Below are 24,674 nucleotides of genomic sequence, written 5' to 3' on the forward strand. Positions count from 1 at the left end.
CAAGGTTAATACATCTGCATCTATCTTAACTTCTATAATAAGTACAAATAGTCAATAAAAGTAGATTCTGTTTTGCACCTATATCGTGCATTTGTGTCTGTGTTCAGAGACTATGTGTTTTGACGGATGTCTGTGTATGTGTGCATGTGTGTATAGTTTCAATACATTTGCATATATTTAAATAGTAAATAGTAAATTTGCTTATCCAGACTTTTCTTGAATGTAGACCGCATTAAAGGAAAGCACTGCTTTCCTTAGACATGAATTAATATAAATCAACAAAGATATATGTTGACCAAGTACCTGAGCAAAGTTTTAGAACTTGATAAAAATTACATTATCAAATGATCTATCACAACCCCTAACTTAGGAAATAAAGTTGGGGCCGAACCTGTTAAACCTCTAGGGCCTGCCTGGGCCTGCTTAGCCAGAGTGACTCCATGTTGCCTAGGTAGTCATTTTGTTGCCTAGGTAGCCACTTTGTTGTTGCCAAATTGCCTAGGTAGCATCATCTTTTATCTTTAGCTGGAGGTTGTATTTAAGATCGTGATGTAGACCATTTCAGGGAGTTATTTAGTTTTCCTGAATATTTCCCATTTGTACAGGAGGTATACATGTCACTAAGCTTGTTTTTCTCCTGTTTATTTGTTTTTACAGATAGGTCTCATCCAAGAACCTAGAAGAGTAGAGGGAAAGTTATTTTTCCTCCCCACATAAGATATATAAAATTTGTATTTCTGTGTGTTCTTTCACTGTTTCATTTTGATGAATATTTTTACAATTACAAGCACTTTTTTTTAAATACCTATCCTTGCTATTTTTCCCAAAGGATTTCAACTATGAATTCTCTTAACAAAAGGGTTATCAGTTAAGTCATACTGATTCTATGCAGTCAGAGCTGAAATAAAGATCTAGAGGCATTCCAGGAATGATCTACCTCCCAGATAAAAATTCAGGATTGTAGAAGGAATCATTTAATGTAATATTATAAAGAAAACTGCATGTTGGAACTCATGTTTTAGAATTACTCGTTATCTTTGCTGATTTTCATTTAATGCTTTGTTCTAAAAGGCACAAAGGGGCCAATTTGAAACATTTCTTAGATGTAACAAAATGATACAGAATAATGTAGAATAAAAATATGCACTTCTGTATTTGTTAATAAAACAATGTATACTGATTTGTTATAGGTCTTTAGGATTATAAAAATAACATGAGAGTCCTTTAGCTAACCTATTCATTTATCTTCTCACCAAGTAACTATTGAGTGCTTTTTACATTTGTTGGCTTTAGTGGCACACCTCTGATAAATGGAATGTGCTGATATACAATGAAATCTAATTAGACATTTAAAGTATCTAAATTCAACTCCGCCTGAGCTGAGAGAAGAGTGGTACAGGGAGAGAAGAAGGTAGACAGAGCCTATGCAAAAAAAAAAAAAAAAAGAGAGAGAAGAAAAGTGAATACAATTTACATGGTGTGGCTGATAGGACCTAGCTTTCTTCTCAGTGCTTCTACTAAGTGGGTACGACAGGAGGAGCCTGAGTAGGCTGTTTCCACAGGTGGTCTGTGTTCCCCTAGTGTGAATCTCTTGATGTCTAGGGTATAATGGTACAGAATGCATTTTTTCATACTACATGGCCTACAACTGAAGCCAACTACTGTCACCCAGCACTGCTGCAAAGATAAAGCAATTTTTATTATTGACTGAGGGTCTTTGAGGGGGATTCAAGGAGCATATCACAGAAATATTTCTGACTAAATGTGATTTTTACCTTGCCACCTTCAAGCCTCAAATCTCACCTTCCGACCAGCCTAGAACACCCTGTTTAAATTTTTTTTTATCATATCCTTGATCCTCACCCCTACATTCACAATTACTTCCCTGTGCAATTTTTCCTTTTTATATTGCACCTAGAACTTTCTGACATATTATACGCTTTCCTTATATTTATTATTTATTATAAGTATGCTGTCAAAAAATGTAGGCTCCATTAGGAAATAGCTGTGGTTTGATTAAAGGATGTATCCTAAGTACCTAGGACAGAGCCTGGCTTCCATGAGGCACTAAGTATTTGTTGAATAAATGTATGTATGGATTTTCAAAAGTGATGCCCTTAAAACCTCCCCACAGGATACACTGTGATTCTTCCACTAAGTACTAATAAGCACTTGTGGCAGCTGATCATGTATCTTGTGTTTTTGTCTGAAACTTATCCTTAATGTAATATGAAAAACTGTAGTTCAAAAGAAAACTTGGACTATATCAGTTTTTAAATTTGATTTTTTAAAATTTATAAAAACAAACAAATACTTGGTATAAGTAAATATAAACAAATAAAGTATATGGGGAGAAGGCACTCATCTGCTAAACGCTGGGGCACACTGACATGATCAGAAGTACCGAGATTATGAAAAATAACAGCAACAAATGGCTCAAAAATAGATAGCTTTAACAAACTATGGATTATTAGTTACTGAACTAGAAAGCCTAATAGATAATTATTCAATTCTTACAATTAGCCTTAACCCATAGGCTGACATAATATAGTTGCATAGCACAATATACTCTCTTGCTCTATCTAACAGCTAATAAAACAATTATGGTAAAAACTAATCATTCTTGGGGCACCTGGGTGGCTCAGTCAGTTAAGCATCTGCCTTTGGTTCAGGTCATATATCCACGGTCCTGGGATCAAGCACCAAGTCAGGCTCCCTGCTCATTGGTGAGCCTGCTTCTCCCTCACCTCTCCACTTGTCCTCCTTCTCTCTCAAATAAATAAAATCTTTAAAACCAAACCAAACCAAAACTAATCATTCTTACTCCTTACATGATGAACTACTCTCATATTTGTTAGAATTCCTGTACACTATTAACTGTATTAGGAGGGCCTCCAAAATTAAATCTAAGTAGTACAGATTGAAAATATTGAGATACCTGCATTGAGTTTTTCTTTCAAAATATGTATCCATAATGCAACTAGTATTATTTTCCTAGCATATAAATAGAAAACTTCATTTATAAAGCAAATTCCATCATTTGGAAACTATGTTAAAATCTGTAAAAAGTATATAGTGGTATGATCATACTTTTTCTAAAGTGCTTCACTCACACATGACTCAGAAAAAATATATGTGTGATGCCACAACCCAGTTTTAAGTAGCCAAGTAAAACCATTAATGATATTAAGACTAATGTGCTTAATAATATTTGATAAAATAATAACATCAAAACTCTTAAAGAAATATGAACAAAAACTGCAAGTTCAATACTAATAAACACTTATTAAACATAAGTATAAAATATATGCTGATTAGAGGAAGACTCCTCCAGAGACTCTGATTGTTCTAAGTCAAGTTCAGGCACTAACTGAAAATTGGCACTTAATGTAAATCAACTACATTTAAAAAGATAATGTTCTGTAGAACATCAAAAAGAAGTTAAACAAAACAAAACAAACCTCTCCATAGAGATGCCCAGTTTAAAAAAAGTACCTGAATTTTTACCCTGTTAGAATATAAATCTTCACTGTATTTTGGTTTTTCATTCCAAATGAAAAATTTAATGTCATTAAACCAAAAATGTTATTTGCAGAAGTTCTAGCTCCTCCAAATATTTTGAACTATTACATTCAAAAAATAATCACAGATAGCTTATATTCTGTACTGAAGTATTTATTTATATAATTAATGTAATCAGAAAATATTTACCTCTTAGTGTAATCTTGCAATTGGCAACATTGTTACTTGAGTATATCTATTCATCTTTTATCCTGTTTTAATAACACAAGTGCACCTAAGAAATTATTTTTGATCTTTCAATAAACTAAGCCAGTGTAGATAGAGGAAGTGAAAGCGGTTGAATTGCCGTTGATTACAGAAGATACATTCATCACTTATTTAACAATGTCCCTCATCATCACAGGAACCATTGTGTTTACAGGCCTTTGCTGAGACACTCTGAATTTATTTTTAAATTATTTTTGTCCTATGCATTAGAAATCAAAGCATGCTATACACTAACATTAGTTTCAAGTCTCCTGATATGTCTATTACAGGAAAGAAGTAGTTTCTTATATGAATCTTTGAACTTATTCACTGTAGTGGATTTTCAGAAATTTCTTTTAATATTTTTCATTATAATTCATGTCTTTCAATATTTCTTATTTTAAGGAAATTTAAAAACATTTCCTATGTTAAGCAAAATGTATAGTAACAACTATCTTCCCAGGAAAATTATATTAACAGATACTGGTAGTCTCTTCTATTCTGACATTTGTATCATTGAAACATGATCCATATTGATCTCTAAGGAACAATTTGTGGCTATTATTGACAGCTTTAGAAAGCAAGCAAGAGAGTATAAGTATCCTTCATAATGTACAAGATTTCTACAAGATTTTTCATATTTTCTCTGACAAATACTATTGCAAATTGTTAAGTTAGCTATTGTACATGTGTGAATATATATGAAAAAACAAAATGTCAGACTATTTCCTGTGAAAAATGTGAGCAAATATTTTAAGTCAAAGGATAATCAATTATTCTTAGTGCATATGAGAAAGTGAAAAATTTATAGATACTGAAAAGTATAGAAACTATATCCCAGTCATAGAAAATAAAAATACATTGTTGATGAGTCATATATTCCCAACAGTCACACAATTTATCACATTTAAAATGCTTCACCTATTTATAATTTGTTTTTCTTTAAATATTTCATTCCCCAATGTTTTCCGTACAAATGCCCCAAAGTCTGTAACAGTTATATCCAGTTAGTGCTATGAGGTTCTATATGCATATCTTTGGTAATTCCGTTCTGATTCTGATGATTATATCTTAGAATCTATCACCAGGAAATGTAAAATATGAAACCTTTAGAACAGATTATTACTGTATGTTAATGACTACCTAAGTCCTACCAAACACCTATGCAAAGGGATCCTGAACAGATTCGTGATCAAAACTAAATAAATAAATAAAAAAGAAAGGACTCACTATCAAGAAATTATTCCTAGCCTTAATTCAACCCATTAAAATACATTAAATTCTCACTGTCAGATATAAGAAGAAGCTAGAACAATGAAGATTTAATAAGGATTATCTATGTTCATGGGTCTATTTTATAAATTTTTACTTAAATGTTTAGAGAACTATGTAATACTAATAAAAGAAACCTCACAGAAACAAGAACATAATGGGGCATCGAGAGGCAAATACACAAGACAGAGTTTAGTTATTTCCCCACAGGTACCACTCATCTCTTAGCAACTATTTCTCACGTGCAGTCACTAATAATGCTATAGATCTCACATTCTATCTTTATATTCAGTCCTTTAGAAATCTGGAACTGGGTCTTCCAACCATCATTTACTTATTGAGTAAAGTGGAATATTTGAGTCCCAATACATATGTATTTTCCTCTTTCCTTGTTGAAGAATACATTACTTTTAATAATTAGACTTGCACAAATGCCATGTAGTAGTGAACAAGTGACTTCACTTTTCTGGAATTCAGTTAACTTATAATTTTGTTATGTTGGAATATGATTTAATGGAAACTATTAATTTATTAGTCTTATTGGGCAACTGGCTTGCAGATTTAAAAAGATATAGGTTGTTATTTGTAAAATACAGACAGTCTATAACCTAGGTACTGATACACAAATAATATATAACAAAAGACTTTAAACAGGGAAATACCTCCTTCAAAAGAGATAAATATTAAAATACTTGTGGTAAATCCCCTTTGAACTTAGAAATCATTTCTATTTTAAAATATGAAACATTAATACCATTTAAGTCATATATATAATACTGGTATTCAAGAAAGTACTACTGTAGTCACAATATTCATGTCTAGAATATTTAGATGTCTATAATAAATATAAAATGAATGTAGCAGAAAAATTCAAAAGAAAAGCAAGCTTTTAATGTTGTTTTTTAAATTAAAAAATATATAAATAGCTGAAAACAATTTGTGCTAGAATTCAAAACTTTAGTTTACTTCCTAATAGAGACAAGTAGTTTTATGTCAAATACAGCAACATAATTTACAAGGAAACACAAAAGTAACATTTTTATCTGTGTTATTTAATTTAGTGAGGACCTGCAGATAAACTTACATTTTATTATTATACACCTTCATAAAACAACTTAAAATCATCTCTTCTAATCTTAATAAAGTGCTAAAAATAATATTAATGTCTTTAAATAGAAGAGGGAGTTCTGACAAACGTTAGATGTAGGATGAAGAAGGTAATTCCTTTGTGTTTTCATCAAAAGAAAGCTTAAAGTCCTCAACTTAGGCAAAGTGAAAATCTCATAGCTTCATTTAAAAAAGATAGGAATTTAAATCAGTTATCCAAAATCATCCAGTGTTACTAGAAGCAATCTTGTATCAATACATGTTTTACAATCCTATTTTGACAATTCAACAAGTATTTCACACTAAGAAAAAAAAATGCTAACTTTCAATTACTTTCTGCAGCTTGTACTGAGGCCCAAAAGCTAAAATAGTATTGTAAATTTCTCTGCACAGTTGTGTTTCCTTTTATGTATCAGAATGTAAAAATGATGTGCCTGGCCCTTGGTGATTGTGAACATAACCTGATTAAACTGTTAATAAATAAATTAGTACTTTCTTAAAAATAAATTGTTCTAGTATTCTAATATGTATCTTCCACATGTCTGCAAATAAAAAGACTATATGAGGAATGTTAGTTTTAAAAAAAAAAGTAATAAGACATTGGTATGCTAGTCGGTGCCTGTAATTATCTTTTTCAGTTCCAGAAGGTATTTGGGGATTATTTAAGAGCAAAAGATGAATGGCGAGCCACTAAATCCTATTAAATCAATGCATGGACACAGCAGCAACAGAGGTAAATAAGCTGCGGAGGTCTGAATACCAATAAAGAAGATAAAAATGGTTTTATATAGCTACTTACATCATAGCCTAGAAGTTCAGTCTGTGTGGATTTATCTACTCTTGAAGCAAAAGCCTTCTGTAAATGCTGGACTTTTTCCTGCAGAATGGGAAAAAGAAAAAAAAAAAAAAAGGAAACAACATGTTGTTGGTAAGTCATGTGCTTCTACAATAATGTCTCTGCTTATTAAAATTTGATTACTATACAATTCATGATTATCTATGTGTATACTTTGCTCTGTTGGTACTTTGCATATCAGCTTAAATATTCATAACTTTAATTTTCTAGTCATAAGGACTCCACCTTTGGCATCTGTTAGTACAGAAACCACTGAGATCCAACCACAGTTGAACATTAGAGAGACCCAGGATTGCTTAAATCCAAGACGAAATCCCTATACTGCATTTCTTGTTGGCTTTTTTTGGTCTCTTTGTTTCGTAAAATGAATTGATAGGATTTCATTGATCTAGTCTCAGAACATTTCCCTTTAAAATAAAAAAAATAAATAAAATACAGAACACAATACTACTTAGTTGATTCCATTTAATTTTTAATTTCATTTTTTCCTTTTTAATCCTCTCTTGAAATCTCCACATTTAGGAATCTATATGAGATCTGACACTAATCAAATTCTGTCATAACTAGGTAAGGGAAGTAATACCTGAAGGAAGTGTGGGATTTCGTATCTCAAATGCAAATGCATTTCTTCTGGTCTACTAATTTCACTGAGCTTCTGGTTGGAGACTTCTATTTCATTCCTAGATGTCACTTAAAAGAGGATCTCGAACTTAGTTATCATGCAGTATGTTTACTGTGTGCCTGGCACATCTCAAAGTACTGTACTTACATGATTGTACCTCATCTTGGGATTTTTACTACCATTATCACCATTTTTAAGAAGAATAATTTAATTTAGAAATCTTGACAAATTTCCAAGTAAGTTCATGTGATTCTACTAGATTCTGCTTTTACCTTAACTTGCTTTCTGAGGGTTGCTGGAGGGAAGGGGGTCGGGGGTGGGGTAACTGGGTGCTGGATATTAAGGAGGGCATGTGATGTAATGAGTACTGGGTAATATGTAAGACTGATGAATCACAGGCTTGTACCTCTGAAACCAATAATATATGTTAATTAACTGATTTAAATAAATGTTAAAAAAAATCATTACAAGAAATTCTACACATCAATACAAAAAGAGCACTAATATAACTTTTTTAAAAAGGCTAATTTCTTTTAAGTTTGAATGCTCAATAAAATAGCTGCATAATATGTTAATGATAAAAGCTGATTTAATTCATCTTTTTTCCAAGAATGAATGGTGGTCACCAAAATCCTCCTAAGAAGAACACTTTCCTACCTTCCCCTCCTCTACCTTCCCTCCTGCCTCCTTCCCCTGCCCATCCCTCTCTCTTGCCCTTAATTCTGCCTGAGATTTGCAAGTAATCAGACCTGTTTAACAAACTACATACATAATTTAGGCAAACATATTTATAGGGTTTATTGAAATACAGAAAAAAAAACCTGTTATGGACTATTAATGTCTCATACCTTCTAACTTCCCTATCACACAACTTCTATTGCTGCTATTCAGACCAAAATGAAATGGAGATTAGGTAATTCAGAAAGATGTCATGCAAGTGAGGTAAGATCTTAACTGTTTGAAAAGGATAAGTGAAAATGTGGCCACATTTTGCAAACTCAGTTTAAAATGAGAAGTACAAGTTGTGTTTATTTAGACTTATATGAGGCTGAGGAATAAGAGCAGGGAGAAGTAGTAATAAGCAAAGGAAGCAATAAAGTTTGCTATCATTGAAGGGCTGTTTAGAAAAATTTATTTGTTTTTGAAATAGGTTGGAGTAATAAGTATTGGAAAAGCAAGTTTTGTTATAAATCTCTAGATATACGAACATTTGCACATGAATTAGAGACTATGCACTAATGTAAAAAGCAAGGAGGAAAGACAGCAAATGCTTACAGTGTTCTATTTTCAAGGGCTCCCATCCTGAAGATAGGAGTGGGAAGGATTGCTACACTCTGGTTCATTGGTCTGAGTTATAAGGCTTAGATAATTCAATTTATGATAAACAAAAAAATTCAAACAGCTTCAATAACCAACAGCCTAATCAAGGCAAAACAAACAAACCCTACATCAAGAATACTTTTAGGAGTTATTTTTTAAAAAGGCATTTCTGATGGAATTCATTACGACTTCCATTTTCAGACATTCTCACAGCAACAAATATGTCATATTTGAATTATCTGTTCCTTGTGCACTTGTATGCTATATTCAAATGTGGAGAGTAAAATATAAGTTTCTAATAGACTTAGGTATATATATTTAAGGATTAAATATTTTGTTTAGTGTAACAGTAGGAAGAAAATAAATGAAAGTTTATGATAAATTTCTGTAACATACAATTAGAAGATTAAATAAAGTCTCTACAACTTCTGGAAGATAATTCTCCATGGGTCTTTCACATTTCTGTAAAACTGATGGCTATTTATGAATTGATAATTTTTAAAAAAGATTTTATTTGCTTATTTGAGAGAGAGAAAGAGAGTGAGCACAAGCAGAGGGAGCGGCAGGCAGAGGGAGAGGCAGAAGCAGACTCCCTGCTGAGCAGGGAGCCCCCTCTGGGGCTCCATCCCAGGACCCTGAGATAATGACCTGGGCCAAAGGCAGACTAACTGACTGAGCCACTCAGGCACCTAGGTACCCCTCTTTATGAATTGATAAATTTAACATGAGATAAAAAGAATACTATAATCAAATAGAGAATACACCACAAAAATAGCTATTACTAGATAGTGAACTTGCTAATAATTGTTATTTATATAAAAATGACTATGTATTAGGTATATAAATATATATGTCAGAAGAACAGAAATAAAGCATCATATATTTTTAATTTCACACTGATTTGATATAATGAAAGTTTTTATTTATATTATTGATTTCAGTATAGAGAAACAGACATTTCACTTTCATAATGAAAATATTTATATTTCTTAGTTCAACCATAATTTTTATTAAATACATATGATAGGTATTGCTCAGGGTACAGGGGACAAAAAGGGGGGAAAATGTATACCACTTCTGATGTATAAGTTTGTCAAATCACTAAGTTGTAAGCCTGAGACTAATGTAATATTGTGTATCAACTATACTAGAAAAAAAAGTCCTATCTCAACTAAAAAAAAAGGTATAGCTTCTTTTATAAAGAAACTTCTACTGTGAAAGGCAGAGATATTAAAAACAAATTTAATATATAAAGTAAAGAGACTACAGAGATGCCTGGAGAGGTGTGTGTGTGGGGGGGTGTACTCTTGAGTTGCAGAAGAAACATACAGGAGAGTTAAATAGCTGAAATGCAGAAGCTACTGACACCCTAGCTAAGACTAGAAAAATGAATTATTATAAGTCACCTTGGAGTGGAAGAGATGAGGGCCCTTTCTTAGACAAGAACATTTACAAATATTTAGAAGACGGAGAGACCCTGACAAAGATAAACACAGCTACTAGTTCAAACCTGCCTAATGGGAGACTTTGAAAGGGACAATAGGGAGGAATAAGACTACAGTGCTGAATTAAGTCTGTTCCGGAAAGTATAGAATTTACACATATGATTTGTTTTAATGTGTCTCTCTTTTGATATTTTTCTATATTAACAAACATTGTAATATCTTCTTCTAACCTCTCCCAGAGGGATAGTTGCCAATCAGAATACTTCCCAATCAGAAGTTGAAACAACTCAACTTCTGATAGATAAATTTTATAAATAAATATATGCCTCTGACAAAATATTTATTTGTTTTTACATTTTTCATTCCAAGCAATGGCAGTATCAATACTTAACAAAACACACCCCATTTTTTTTCTCATTAAAATGAATAAAACCTACAATGCTTAGAATAAACACAAAGAAAAAAGACTAGGAGATTTTGTAAAAAACAAACAACTATATGTATACATATATATGACCAAATTATGGGATGAGAAAGAAATTTCATTATTTATATTTGTTGTTATTTTACATCTCTGCCAGATCTTGGTCCTGAATATGTGGAGGTTTAAATATTACATAACACTGCCATATGAAAAATAAATATATATGATAGTTTTTCTCCACAAGTTTCCAAATAATTTTATCTGACATTGGAGTAATTCAATAACATCTGTATAATATGTTAGCTACCATAAATAAATGCATATAAACCAAAGATAATACATATAATTTACAAACTTACAAATAATACTTAATTATATTCACATTCTCTCTCATTCTGTAATCTTTACTACAACTATTACTAACAATAATAGATGACATTTATAGAACGTAGTTATACGCCATGCACCATACCATGTAATATAGATGAATGCTCTCAAGAACATACAATGTCTATGTCCCTTTTTGAAGCAGGAAATTGATACTTAGTAAACTGAAATCAGTTACTAGAGGTCACACAAACTAGTAAGTAGAACACCCAAGACGAAAACCCTCCTTGTCTCCAAACCCTGATGTCCTTCCTTTATTCTATAAAGATACTCTGACTCTGAAAAAACCTACAAGCAGTATTGCTGCTTACGTATTGCGTATTACATACCAAATTATGATAGCATAACTGTTCTTTATGTTCATCCTGTGTATATTCTGAAGACTCTATTAAGTCATTTTTCTTTGCTGTGAAAACAATTTGAGATTTCTTAGGAATCTTTATTTTCTGTAAAAGCTGAAATTCCATAGAATATCCATACTAGAAATATGCAATTCCAGCACTGCATTCTGAAATATAAGTTAGGAATAAGATGATAAAGTTACTATAAGGTTATAACACAAAATTGGAAACAAAATGTGCAAAAGCAAACGAATAAAAACTAAATGTTGAAGGGCATGAAATCCTTATGAAAGCAAGGATATCATCAGTCAGTTCAAGCAGAGTAATTAAAAATAATTCTGCTTAAGCTGTTAAAATGTTTTCTGGCGTGTGTGTTTGTGTTTTGTGCACTGAGTAGTCGTAGATTCTGCCTCCACAATATATGTTGTTCATACAAAATGATTAGTTCCTAATTTCTTAAATAATTCTTAAATTTAATTTTTAGCAATCAAGAACATATTTATTAAATGCTTGAACATAAGAAATTCAACAGTTACCACTGATATATGTAAATTCTTGCACTTTCATGTGTGCACAAGTAAAGCACCTGTCCTTTCAGGATGCACTGAAGAGGAGGAAATGTAAAAAAAAAGGGGGGGGAGGGGCAGGGAAAGAGAGTGACAAAACCCTAAGAAAGTTACTGACTAGCTTTGAAAATGAAACCTCAAGTGACTAGAAGAGTTACAGTAATGGCAGTTACTGATCCTAATTTTAGAATATGGTTGTATTTAGTTACATTATTAGATATTCTTGATTAATATAATTATAAATATTTTAACATCTAGCAGTTTATTAATCTATATAATTTATTTCTACCTTGATTATTTTCATCTATTAGAGCTGTTAAAAAATGCACACATGTAAAACTAAGTTCAGTAAAGGTGAAAATAAAATATTCAATAATCTCCAGAAAAAACTCCAATTTATATTAAACTATAAGTTTAATTACCTACACAGAATATTGTGAGCTCAAGATGAAAAGGAAATTAATTTAAAAAAAAATGAGGGCCTACATGCAGTTTTAGTACTCTTATTAATAAAATTAAGAGCTGAAATACAAAATATATGTAACAGTGATAACAGTACTACTATATGAACATATACCTTGAGGTTAAAGGAAAAAACACAAAAGCATCTGTACTATCCAAAATTCATGCATGTGTGTGCGTACACACACACACACACACAAGAAATAATTTCAATTAGAAAAAGGAGTATCTTAAAAATTAAAAAAAATAAAAGAACACAAAGACTGCCTAAAATAGTATAATCCTGAAATTAAATCCTAAGTCATGGATCTATGGGTTCAGTTTATGAAAAGAGAAATAGAACTGAAATGAAAAGAAAAGCTAATTTCACCCAATGTGGAGCTTAAACTCATGACCCCCAAATCAAGAGTCGCATGCAGTATTGACCGAGCCTGCCAGGACCCCTGAGAGAAACTAACTTTTAAAATTGAAAAGTAAGGGGGCACCTGGCTGGCTCAGTCAGAAGAATGCATGACTCTTGATCTCAGGGTCGTGAATCTGAGCCCCATGTTGGGTGTAGAGATTATTTAAATAAAAAATAAAATAAATAAAATAAAATAGAAAAGTAATGTAATTCAACACAAGAAAACTGACAAAGAGTTGAGTACAGTTTAAACCAGAAATTAGGCAGATCAAAAGAATTTCAAGGGCGCCTGGGTGGTTCAGTGGGTTAAAGCCTCTGCCTTCAGCTCTGGTCATGATTCCAGGGTCCTGGGATCAAGCCCTGCATCAGGCTCTCTGCTTGGCAGGGAGCCTGCTTCCTCCTCACTCTCTCTGCCTGCCTCTCTGCCTACTTGTGAGCTCTGTCTGTCAAATACATAAATAAAATCTTAAAAAAAAAAAGAATTTCATCATCTTACAATGGACTTCAATGTCAATAATAAAAGATGATTTTAAATACAACAAAAGCAAAAAACTAAAGGGAAAATCATTGGGATTGCTTAGTAATGTCAAATCCAAAGATGAGCTCAGAAAAGCAAAGGCTATCTAATAGAGATCACACTGATTACTTTAACCCACCTTTAATGAGAGCATATCACTGAAGGCATCAGTAGAATTAGAAACAAGCACAATAGTGACCAAGCAAATCAAACCTCCTCACACAGAACATACTGTTTCTTGGAGCTATCAAGAGGGCATTAACTTGTATTAATATTATTTTTTTACTTTCTGTTATGGAAAATTGCTAACATATAACAAAAAGGGAGAATAATACAGAGTCTCTATGTACTCATTACCCAATTTCACTAACAGATATTGAAATTAAAAAAAAAAGTAAGAGTATTAGCTATGTACTTAAATAGCTCTATTGGTCAATATTTCCCTTCAAATTAGGTAAGAGATGTTTGCATTAGAGTACTGCTCTGGCTGTTCTCTCACCATGTTACTGCCTGTGAGGAGGGTATTCTGTGGGGATAAGGGAAGTGACACCATCAAAGGCCATATTTCCCTTTCCACCACATTCCAGAACCCTGGAATTCACTGCCCAGTTCAGGACATGACCAGGTCCTCCTGAGGGTCACCCAAGGTGTGGCCATGATACAGCTATTTGGTGTCACTGGGTCAATCACACATATGCACATAAGGCCATGAGGGATAGAACCCAGGGTAGGAAGGTGCTGGGTTAAGCTGGAGTTAGGGCTGGCTTCACACTTTGCCATGGTGCTGCACAGGATGCTAAGGAGTCCAAAAAATTATAATTGGAACATGAGTTTCCAAGTCTTTAGAAAAGTCTACTTGTCAAGATAGGAGGACCGAACATATTTTATTCAACAGTTTTTAAATTTGGTTTTAGAATTTTAATATTTAGACTTAACATTCTGTGAGCCCCCACATTTATGTTCTTGCCCAGAATCCCACAACTGCTAGCAACTTTCTTGTTGGTTTTTTGATTCTTTGGTTTTTTGATCACCACACCTCAGGAAAAACAAGGTCTGAAAAAGTTGCAGAAAAGGGTAAAAGGACAGGGGAATTATTTTGTGTTTATATAATTTAATAAATGGGCCAAAAATATAAAGCCAAACAGAAGGAGAATATATCCAGTAACATTAAAACAAATACCTAAATAACATTCATATTTATTCAGTTTCATGATACCTAAACTAGGAAACTGTCTGACATCCTCCACAAGCCACTACTTTGAGACTGAGTTGGAAGTGATTTTTTTTTTCAATAAGATTACATATCATTACACAGCATATTTTATATTTATAGAGTTCATTACCCATGAGAGATTATACAAACTAGAAATACACCCAAATTTAAGAGTTTAGGTTACTTCATTTAAGAAGAAGATATATCAAAAATGTAAATTGGGCATTTATATTTTTGGAGATTGAAATCATTGGAAACACTTGGCACCCCGATAACTATACTTAATATCCCAAATACAAAGCATATGGATTTTTTTTCTGAATAAGAACTAAATGATGCTTTGTTTCAATTCTAACAATACTCTTACGGTTTTCATATTGTTTTTTTCAAGAAGCATTTGTACTATACATAAATGCCAGTATAGTTTAAGTAATGGGGGATTAAACAAATATATATTCAATTTCTTTAATGCATATGAGAGGCTACTTCACTTCTACTTTAATACTCTTCTCACTAAGGTGGAGCTAATTAAGAAAGTCCTCATAAAAAGGGACTTGAAGGAGAGATCTTTCAGTCAGATGCCTATAAAGCTAGGAAAACAAATTTCCTGGGTTAAAAATAGTAGGCATTTAATGAATTATCAGGAAAGTTATGAAAGAAGTTGTGATTGAGAAAGATCAGACAGATTGTTTGGGGTTGGCCTCTCCACATTCAAGACATCTGCTAATTACATTTCTGAAATCTATTTCACAATCACTTCTTCCTTTTCTAGCTATTATCACTACTCTGGATCCACTACCTAAGCACAAGCAGGGAAATGGAGCATAGATCTGTGCCCAGCATGCAAAAGTTACCACTTTTACTCCATTAGCCTCTCTACTGGGTTGACCAGTGTCTCCCAAAATTCATGTCTACCTGAAACTTGCAAATGTGACCTTATTTGGAAATATGATCTCTGCAGATACCATCCAGTCAAAATTAGGTTATACTGGATTAGGATGAGTCATAACTGCAACATGACTGGGTACCTGGGTGGCTCAGCTGGTTAATCGTCTGCGTTCAGGTCCCAGGATGGCATCCTGCGTCAGCTTCCCTGCTCAGTGAGCAGCTTTCTTCTCCCTCTGCCTCCCCTACCCCCAACCCGTAGTGCCCTCTTCTTTCTCTCTCAAATAATTAAACGAATATTTAAAAAAATATATAGTATGACTGGTGAGCCTTATAAGAAGAGGGATATCTGGACACAGTGACACAGATCTACAGAAGGCTCCATGAAGACCGAGCAGAGATTAGAGTGATGCATCTATAGGTCAAGCAACAAGGACTGCCAGCAACCACTAGGAGTTAGAAGGGGCAATGAAGGATCCTTCCCCAGAGCTTTCAGAGGGAACAGGGTCCTGCTAACACCTTGACTCTTGACTTCTAGTCTCCAAAACAGAAGAAAATAAATTTCTGTTGTTTTTAAGTCAGCCAGTCTATCACACCTTGTTACAGGAACCAAAGGAAACTAACTGAGCCTCTTAACTGGTATTCCTGTCTTCACCATACTTTCTCCACTCTAAAGTGACTTGCTAATGCAATTCAGATCACACAGTTCTCCTGCTTAAAACCTATTAATATCCCATTCCAATATGGTAGCTACCAGCCTCATGTGGCAAATGAGCACTTGAAATGTGGCTAGTCCAAACTGAGACGTGTGGTAAGTATAATACACACCAGATTTTGAAGACTTAAGTACAAAAAAAACCCAAAAAACAAAAAAACACATTAATATCTCAGAAATAACTTTATGTCTATTACATCTTAAATTATCCTATTTTAGATATATTAAATTACATAAAATGTATTTGAACTATTAAATTATATAAATGACTCCAATTTATTGTTTCGCATTTCTATCAAGTAGTTCTAGACTTTATAATAAAAAGTAAACCTTTATCATGATGCACAGCTCCTGCCCCTCATTTATTATGCTAATTTTATCTCATACCAGTGTTCCCCTGGCAAAAATGACTGCTACTCATCTTCATGCAGTTGCTTGAGTGGAGCAAGGGTCTTTGCACTTGAACTTTCAACATGCTATTTCCTCCATCTGGAATGTTCTTCATATTAAGATGTTACTACCTTAGAGATACCTTTGAAGTAGATTCCCAGCTCCAGGTGATTCTCTTTTAAACTTTTTACTGAATGTCTCTTATTTCAACTGTCAGGTATTTCTTTTGACTGCTTGGCTATATTTTGTCTGTCTTCTGCATTAGCATGTAAGTTCCTCACAGCAAGGATTATGTCTATTAAGAGCCATATTGACTCCACACAACCTAATGTAATTTTTGGCATGTCCTAGGTGTTTGATACTTTTTTGAATAAATGAAGTAGGAGAATGAGAGATGATACATGAGGTTTGAGAGGACTCATCAGAAACCAGCCGGAGAAGCTGACATACTGCAAAAGCACTTGCTGTAGGGAATTTAGTATTGGTGACATGACAAGTCCAGTAACATTTCTGACATGTATATGGTTTATAAATTTAAGTAGGGACAGCTTGGAAGTGATATATGAACTAAGGGATTATTCTAATAATTCTAGGCTGTACAAAAGAAAAGAAAGGAAGCAGAGACACAAAAGTGAGAATTAAAAGAGTTTGTACAAATCTAATATATGTCTGAGGATTTGATGCTAAAATACCAAGTGTGAAATATTTTCATAAATGGATTAGGATTTTTAAAAAAGATTTATATATTTGAGGGACGCCTGGGTGGCTCAGTGGGTTAAAGCCTCTGCCTTTGATCAGGTCATATTCCCCGCATCAGGCTCTCTGCTCAGCAGGGAGCCTGTTTCCCCCTCTCTCTCTGCCTGCCTCTCTGCCTACTTGTGATCTTTGCCTGTCAAATAAATAAATAAAATCTTTAAAAAAAAAGATTTATTTGAGAGAGAGAGCACACATGTGTGAGCGTGTACAAGTGGGGGGAAGGGCAGAAAGAAAGGGAGAGAAAATCTCAAGCAGACTCCCCACTCAGTGGGGAGCCCAATGTAGGGCTCAATCCCATGACCCATGGGATCATGAACTGAGTGGAAATCACAAGTTGGACACAACTGACTGAGTCACCCAGGTGCCCCAGGATTTTTTTTTTTTTTTTTTTTTTGTCAAGAAAATCTTATGTACTCCATCCTCATTCTTGTCTGAATTGTATATTTTGAGTGAGAAATTAGTAAGGTGATTCTTCCAGTGAAGATAATTAGGGGGGAAAATAATGAATGTAGAAGTGTCTTCAGTAGGAAATAGGACCCAGGAGAATTTTTTGATATATTCCCCATTAACAGCATCCTGGTCTGTAACACACACCTTCTTTTTGTCAGGAGACCCTCCATTCCCTTGGCCCATGTTTGTAGAAGGGAACTTCTAGAGGAAGCGAATTCTTACTCACTCCTCTTCATTTATTAACTGGTAGGTTGTCTTGGAAACAAATAAACATGGCATCTTACTGGCATCGCCTGTCCATAAGATGAAATCTCAGCTTGTCCAAACACTTGTCCTGCACAGTCATAGAATCTGTAATTTTCCCATTTGTGCCAGCAACTCCAGTGGGTCACTTAAGTTCAGATAAGAATATACTGGAAACTTGCATGGGTCCATTTCAATACAGGTTTAGATGACATTATAAGTCAATTTCTCTGAATCTTCTATTTTGCAATTAGTTCTTAATTAGGAGACAAAGAAGTATGTTCCTTGTTGCCATTTTTAAGCCTCCAACACAACGCGTGCGCACACGCACACACACACACACACACACAAAATTTGGAAAAATGTAGTTTCAATATAGTTATTGGGAATTTCTAACAGAATCACAGTAGTGTTACCCACAGAACCTTAATTCAACCTTGAAAATTGTTACTAAAAACAAAACAAACGCAAGACTTATATCGTGAAAAACAGGAACTGCCTTCAATATTAAGACTGACATCTTGAATGTATGGAAAAGACTTTTCTAGCTTTTTCTTGCTTGATATTTTTATTCAGGAAGGTCAGGATATAATACCCTGCCCACTGTGTCATTATGGTTTAAAAATAAGATTCCTATTTTGAAGAAAAGATTTGCTTCAGGGGACTGTGAGCATTTTATTTTATGATATTAATTTAATTTTAATGTATATAAATTTTTTAAACAGAGAAGTGACATGAAAGTGTTCTAGGCAGTTGTTCATTAACAACAATATGCTGATGACAGCACCCAGGAAACACAAGCATAAGGGAGACAAGAAGATCACTAGACTTGCAGAATCAGCACAGCATTACAGGTCGACAATCAGCTAGAAAACAATAGAGGTTATGAATCAAACTTCACCAGACAAATTGTAGACACAGATCACACTTTACTGGCAAACTCAAGAAACTATGAACACCAGAAAATGCATAATCCTTCAGATTTCCTTCAGCATACTTATAAGCAAAAGTAAAATACATACATACATACATACATATATACATACAACCCCACAGATGTGTATCTAAACTGCAAAATCTAATAAAACAGAACCTGGAGGAGTCAAGATGGCGGAGAAGTAGCAGGCTGAGACTACATCAGGTTAACAGGAGATCAGCTCGATAGCTTATCTAAACATAGCAAACACCTACAAATCCAACGGGAGAGCGAAGAGAAGAAGAACAGCAACTCTAGAAACAGAAAATCAACCACTTTCTGAAAGGTAGGACTGGCGGAGAAGTGAATCTAAAATGACGGGAAGATAGACCGCGGGGGGAGGGGCCGGCTCCCGGCAAGCGGGGAGGAACGGAGCACAAAATCAGGACTTTTAAAAGTCTGTTCCACTGAGGGACATTGCTCCAGAGGCTAAACCAGGGTGAAGCCCACGCGGGGCCAGCGTGGCCCCAGGCCCCGCAGGGTCACAGAAGGATCGGGGGTGTCGGAGTGTCGGAGAGCTCGCAGGTATTAGAACGGAGAAGCCGGCTGCAGAGACAGAGCCGAGGGCTGAACTCTCAGCTCGGGGTTACCTTGAACTGGTCGCGGGCTGGGTGAGCTCGGAGCGCGGCTAGAGGCTGGGGATACGGGAGTGATTGGGTGCTGTCCTCTGGGGGCGCACTGAGGAGTGGGGCCCCGGGCTCTCGGCTCCTCCGGGCCGGAGACTGGGAGGCCGCCATTTTCATTCCTGTCCTCCGGAACTCTACGGAAAGCGTTCAGGGAACAGAAGCTCCCAAATGCGAACCCGAGCGATTACTTAGTCCGGCCGCCGGTAAGGGCGGTGCAATCCCGCCTCGGGCAAAGACACTTGAGAGTCACTACAACAGGCCCCTCCCCCAGAAGATCAACAAAATATCCAGCCAGGACGAAGTTCATCTATCAAGGAGAAAGCAGGTTCAATTCCTAAGACAGCAGAGCAATTCCAGAGGAGGAGAAAGCAAAGCACGGAACTCATGGCTTTCTCCCCATGATTCTTTAGTCTTGCGGCTACTTCAATTTTTTTTTCTTTTTTCAATTTTTTATTTTTTTTTCTTTTTTCAATTTTTTTTCTTTTTTCTTTTTTCTTCTTCTGCTAAATTTTTTTTAAAAACTTTTACCCTTTTCTTTTTTAACGTTTTTTGACTAGTTCATCTAAATATATATATTTTTTCTTTCTTTTTTATATTTTTTTATTTGTTTTATTTTTTAAATTTTTTTCTTTTTTTTTTTTTTCTTTTTTTTCAGAACCTGTTTTTTATCCCCTTCCCCCCCCCCCACAATTTGGGGTCTCTTCTGATTTGGTTACAGCGCATTTTTCCGGGGTCTTTGCCACCCTATTAGTAGTTTATTTGCTCCTTCATATCCTCTTATCTGGACAAAATGACAAGGCGGAAAAAATCACCACAAACAAAAGAACAAGAGACAGTACCGAAGGCTAGGGACCTAATCAACACAGACATTGGTACTATGTCAGATCAAGAGTTCAGAACGACGATTCTGAACATTCTAGCCAGGCTCGAAAAAGGCATGGAAGATATTAGAGAAACCCTCTCTGGAGATATTAAAGCCCTTTCTGGAGAAATTAAAGAACTAAAGTCTAACCAAGTTGAAATCAAAAAAGCAATTAATGAGGTGCAATCAAAAATGGAGGCTCTCACTGCTAGGATCAATGAGGCAGAAGAAAGAATTAGTGATATAGAAGACCAAATGACAGAGAATAAGGAAGCCGAGCAAAAGAGGGACAAACAGCTACTGGACCATGAGGGGAGAATTCGAGAGATAAGTGACACCATAAGACGAAACAACATTAGAATAATTGGGATTCCAGAAGAAGAAGAAACAGAGAGGGAAGCAGAGGGTCTATTGGAGAGAATCATTGGAGAGAATTTCCCTAATATGGCAAAGGGAACAAGCATTAAAATCCAGGAGATGCAGAGAACCCCCCTCAAAGTCAACAAGAATAGGTCCACACCCCGTCACCTAATAGTAAAATTTACAAGTCTTAGTGACAAAGAGAAAATCCTGAAAGCAGCCCGAGAAAAGAAATCAGTAACATACAATGGTAAAAATATTAGATTGGCGGCAGACTTATCCACAGAGACCTGGCAGGCCAGGAAGAGCTGGCATGATATATTCAGAGCACTCAACGAGAAAAACATGCAGCCAAGAATACTCTATCCAGCTAGGCTATCATTGAAAATAGAAGGAGAGATAAAAAGCTTCCAGGACAAACAAAAACTGAAAGAATTTGCAAACACCAAACCAGCTCTCCAGGAAATATTGAAAGGGGTCCTCTAAGCAAAGAGAGAGCCTAAAAGTAGTAGATCAGAAAGGTACAGAGACAATATACAGTAACAGTCACCTTACAGGCTACTAATGGCACTAAATTCATATCTCTCAATAGTTACCCTGAATGTTAATGGGCTAAATGCCCCAATCAAAAGACACAGGGTATCAGAATGGATAAAAAAACAAAACCCATCAGTATGTTGCCTACAAGAAACTCATTTTAGACGCGAAGACACCTCCAGATTTAAAGTGAGGGGGTGGAAAACAATTTACCATGCTAATGGGCATCAGAAGAAAGCTGGGGTGGCAATCCTTATATCAGATCAAGTAGATTTTAAGCCAAAGACTATAATAAGAGATGAGGAAGGACACTATATCCTACTCAAAGGGTCTGTCCAACAAGAAGATCTAACAATTTTAAATATCTATGCCCCTAACGTGGGAACAGCCAACTATATCAACCAATTAATAACAAAATCAAAGAAACACATCAATAATAATACAATAATAGTAGGGGACTTTAACACTCCCCTCACTGAAATGGACAGATCATCCAAGCAAAAGATCAACAAGGAAATAAAGGCCTTAAATGACACACTGGACCAGATGGACATCACAGATATATTCAGAACATTTCATCCCAAAGCAACAGAATACACATTCTTCTCTAGTGCACATGGAACCTTCTCCAGAATAGATCACATCCTGGGTCACAAATCAGGTCTCAACCGGTATCAAAAGATTAGGATCATTCCCTGCATATTTTCAGACCACAATGCTCTGAAGCTAGAACTCAATCACAAGAGGAAAGCTGGAAAGAACCCAAATACATGGAGACTAAACAGCATCCTTCTAAAGAATGAATGGGTCAACCAGGAAATTAAAGAAGAATTGAAAAAATTCATCGAAACAAATGATAATGAAAACACAACAGTTCAAAATCTGTGGGACACAGCAAAGGCAGTCCTGAGAGGAAAATATATAGCGGTACAAGCCTTTCTCAAGAAACAAGAAAGGTCTCAAGTACACAACCTAACCCTACGCGTAAAGGAGCTGGAGAAAGAACAAGAAAGAAACCCTAAACCCAGCAGGAGAAGAGAAATCATAAAGATCAGAGCAGAAATCAATGAAATAGAAACCAAAAAAACAATAGAAAAAATCAATGAAACTAGGAGCTGGTTCTTTGAAAGAATCAATAGGATTGATAAACCCCTGGCCAGACTCATCAAAAAGAAAAGAGAAAGGACCCAAATCAATAAAATCATGAATGAAAGAGGAGAGATCACAACTAACACCAAAGAAATACAGACAATTATAAGAACATACTATGAGCAACTCTACGCCAACAAATTGGCCAATCTGGAAGAAATGGATGCATTCCTAGAGACATATAAACTACCACAACTGAACCAGGAAGAAATAGAAAACCTGAACAGGCCCATAACCAGTAAGGAGATTGAAACAGTCATCAAAAATCTCCAAACAAACAAAAGCCCAGGGCCAGACGGCTTCCCAGGGGAATTCTACCAAACATTTAAAGAAGAACTCATTCCTATTCTCCTGAAACTGTTCCAAAAAATAGAAATGGAAGGAAAACTTCCAAACTCATTCTATGAGGCCAGCATCACCTTGATCCCAAAACCAGACAAGGATCCCACCAAAAAAGAGAACTACAGACCAATATCCTTGATGAACACAGACGCAAAAATTCTCGCCAAAATACTAGCCAATAGGATTCAACAGTACATTAAAAGGATTATTCACCACGATCAAGTGGGATTTATTCCAGGGCTGCAAGGTTGGTTCAACATCCGCAAATCAATCAATGTGATAGAACACATTAATAAAAGAAAGAACAAGAACCATATGATACTCTCAATAGATGCTAAAAAAGCATTTGACAAAGTACAGCATCCCTTCCTGATCAAAACTCTTCAAAGTGTAGGGATAGAGGGCACATACCTCAATATTATCAAAGCCATCTATGAAAAACCCACCGCAAATATCATTCTCAATGGAGAAAAACTGAAAGCTTTTCCATTAAGGTCAGGAACACGGCAGGGATGTCCATTATCACCACTGCTATTCAACATAGTATTAGAAGTCCTAGCCTCAGCAATCAGACAACAAAAAGAAATTAAAGGCATCCAAATTGGTAAAGAAGAAGTCAAACTATCACTCTTCGCAGATGATATGATACTATATGTGGAAAACCCAAAAGACTCCACTCCAAAACTGCTAGAACTTGTACAGGAATTCAGTAAAGTGTCAGGATATAAAATCAATGCACAGAAATCAGTTGCATTTCTGTACACCACCAACAAGACTGAAGAAAGAGAAATTAAGGAGTCAATCCCATTCACAATTGTACCCAAAACTATAAGATACCTAGGAATAAACCTAACCAAAGAGACTAAGAATCTATACACAGAAAATTATACAGTACTCATGAAAGAAATTGAGGAAGACACAAAAAAATGGAAAAATGTTCCATGCTCCTGGATTGGAAGAATAAATATTGTGAAAATGTCTATGCTACCTAAAGCAATCTACACATTTAATGCAATCCCTATCAAAATACCATCCATTTTTTTCAAAGAAATGGAACAAATAATCCTAAAATTTATATGGAACCAGAAAAGACCTCGAATAGCCAAAGGAATATTGAAAAAGAAAGCCAAAGTTGGTGGCATCACAATTCCGGACTTCAAGCTCTATTACAAAGCTGTCATCATCAAGACAGCATGGTACTGGCACAAAAACAGACACATAGACCAGTGGAACAGAATAGAGAACCCAGAAATCGACCCTCAACTCTATGGTCAACTAATCTTCGACAAAGCAGGAAAGAATGTCCAATGGAAAAAAGACAGCCTCTTCAATAAATGGTGCTGGGAAAATTGGACAGCCACATGCAGAAAAATGAAATTGGACCACTTCCTTACACCACACACGAAAATAGACTCCAAATGGATGAAGGACCTCAATGTGAGAAAGGAATCCATCAAAATCCTTGAGGAGAACGCAGGCAGCAACCTCTTCGACCTCAGCCGCAGCAACATCTTCCTAGGAACATCGGCAAAGGCAAGGGAAGCAAGGGCGAAAATGAACTATTGGGATTTCATCAAGATCAAAAGCTTTTGCACAGCAAAGGAAACAGTTAACAAAACCAAAAGACAGCTGACAGAATGGGAGAAGATATTTGCAAACGACATATCAAATAAAGGGCTA

General features: G+C 35.1%; 1 protein-coding gene across 3 annotated transcripts in view; it reads right to left on the reverse strand.

The window, feature by feature from the left end:
- The window catches only part of CCSER1 (coiled-coil serine rich protein 1), an 877,572-nt gene that overhangs the window by 118,272 nt on the left and 734,626 nt on the right, over positions 1–24,674 (reverse strand). For all 3 annotated transcript variants that reach the window (XM_045997844.1, XM_045997841.1, XM_045997843.1), the window contains one exon: positions 6,947–7,024. In XM_045997844.1, the coding sequence (XP_045853800.1) occupies positions 6,947–7,024 (78 nt within the window). The remainder of the gene's footprint in view (positions 1–6,946; positions 7,025–24,674) is intronic.

This window comes from Meles meles, chromosome 2 (genome assembly GCF_922984935.1).
Source record: "Meles meles chromosome 2, mMelMel3.1 paternal haplotype, whole genome shotgun sequence".
NCBI classification, from domain to species: Eukaryota; Metazoa; Chordata; class Mammalia; order Carnivora; family Mustelidae; genus Meles; species Meles meles.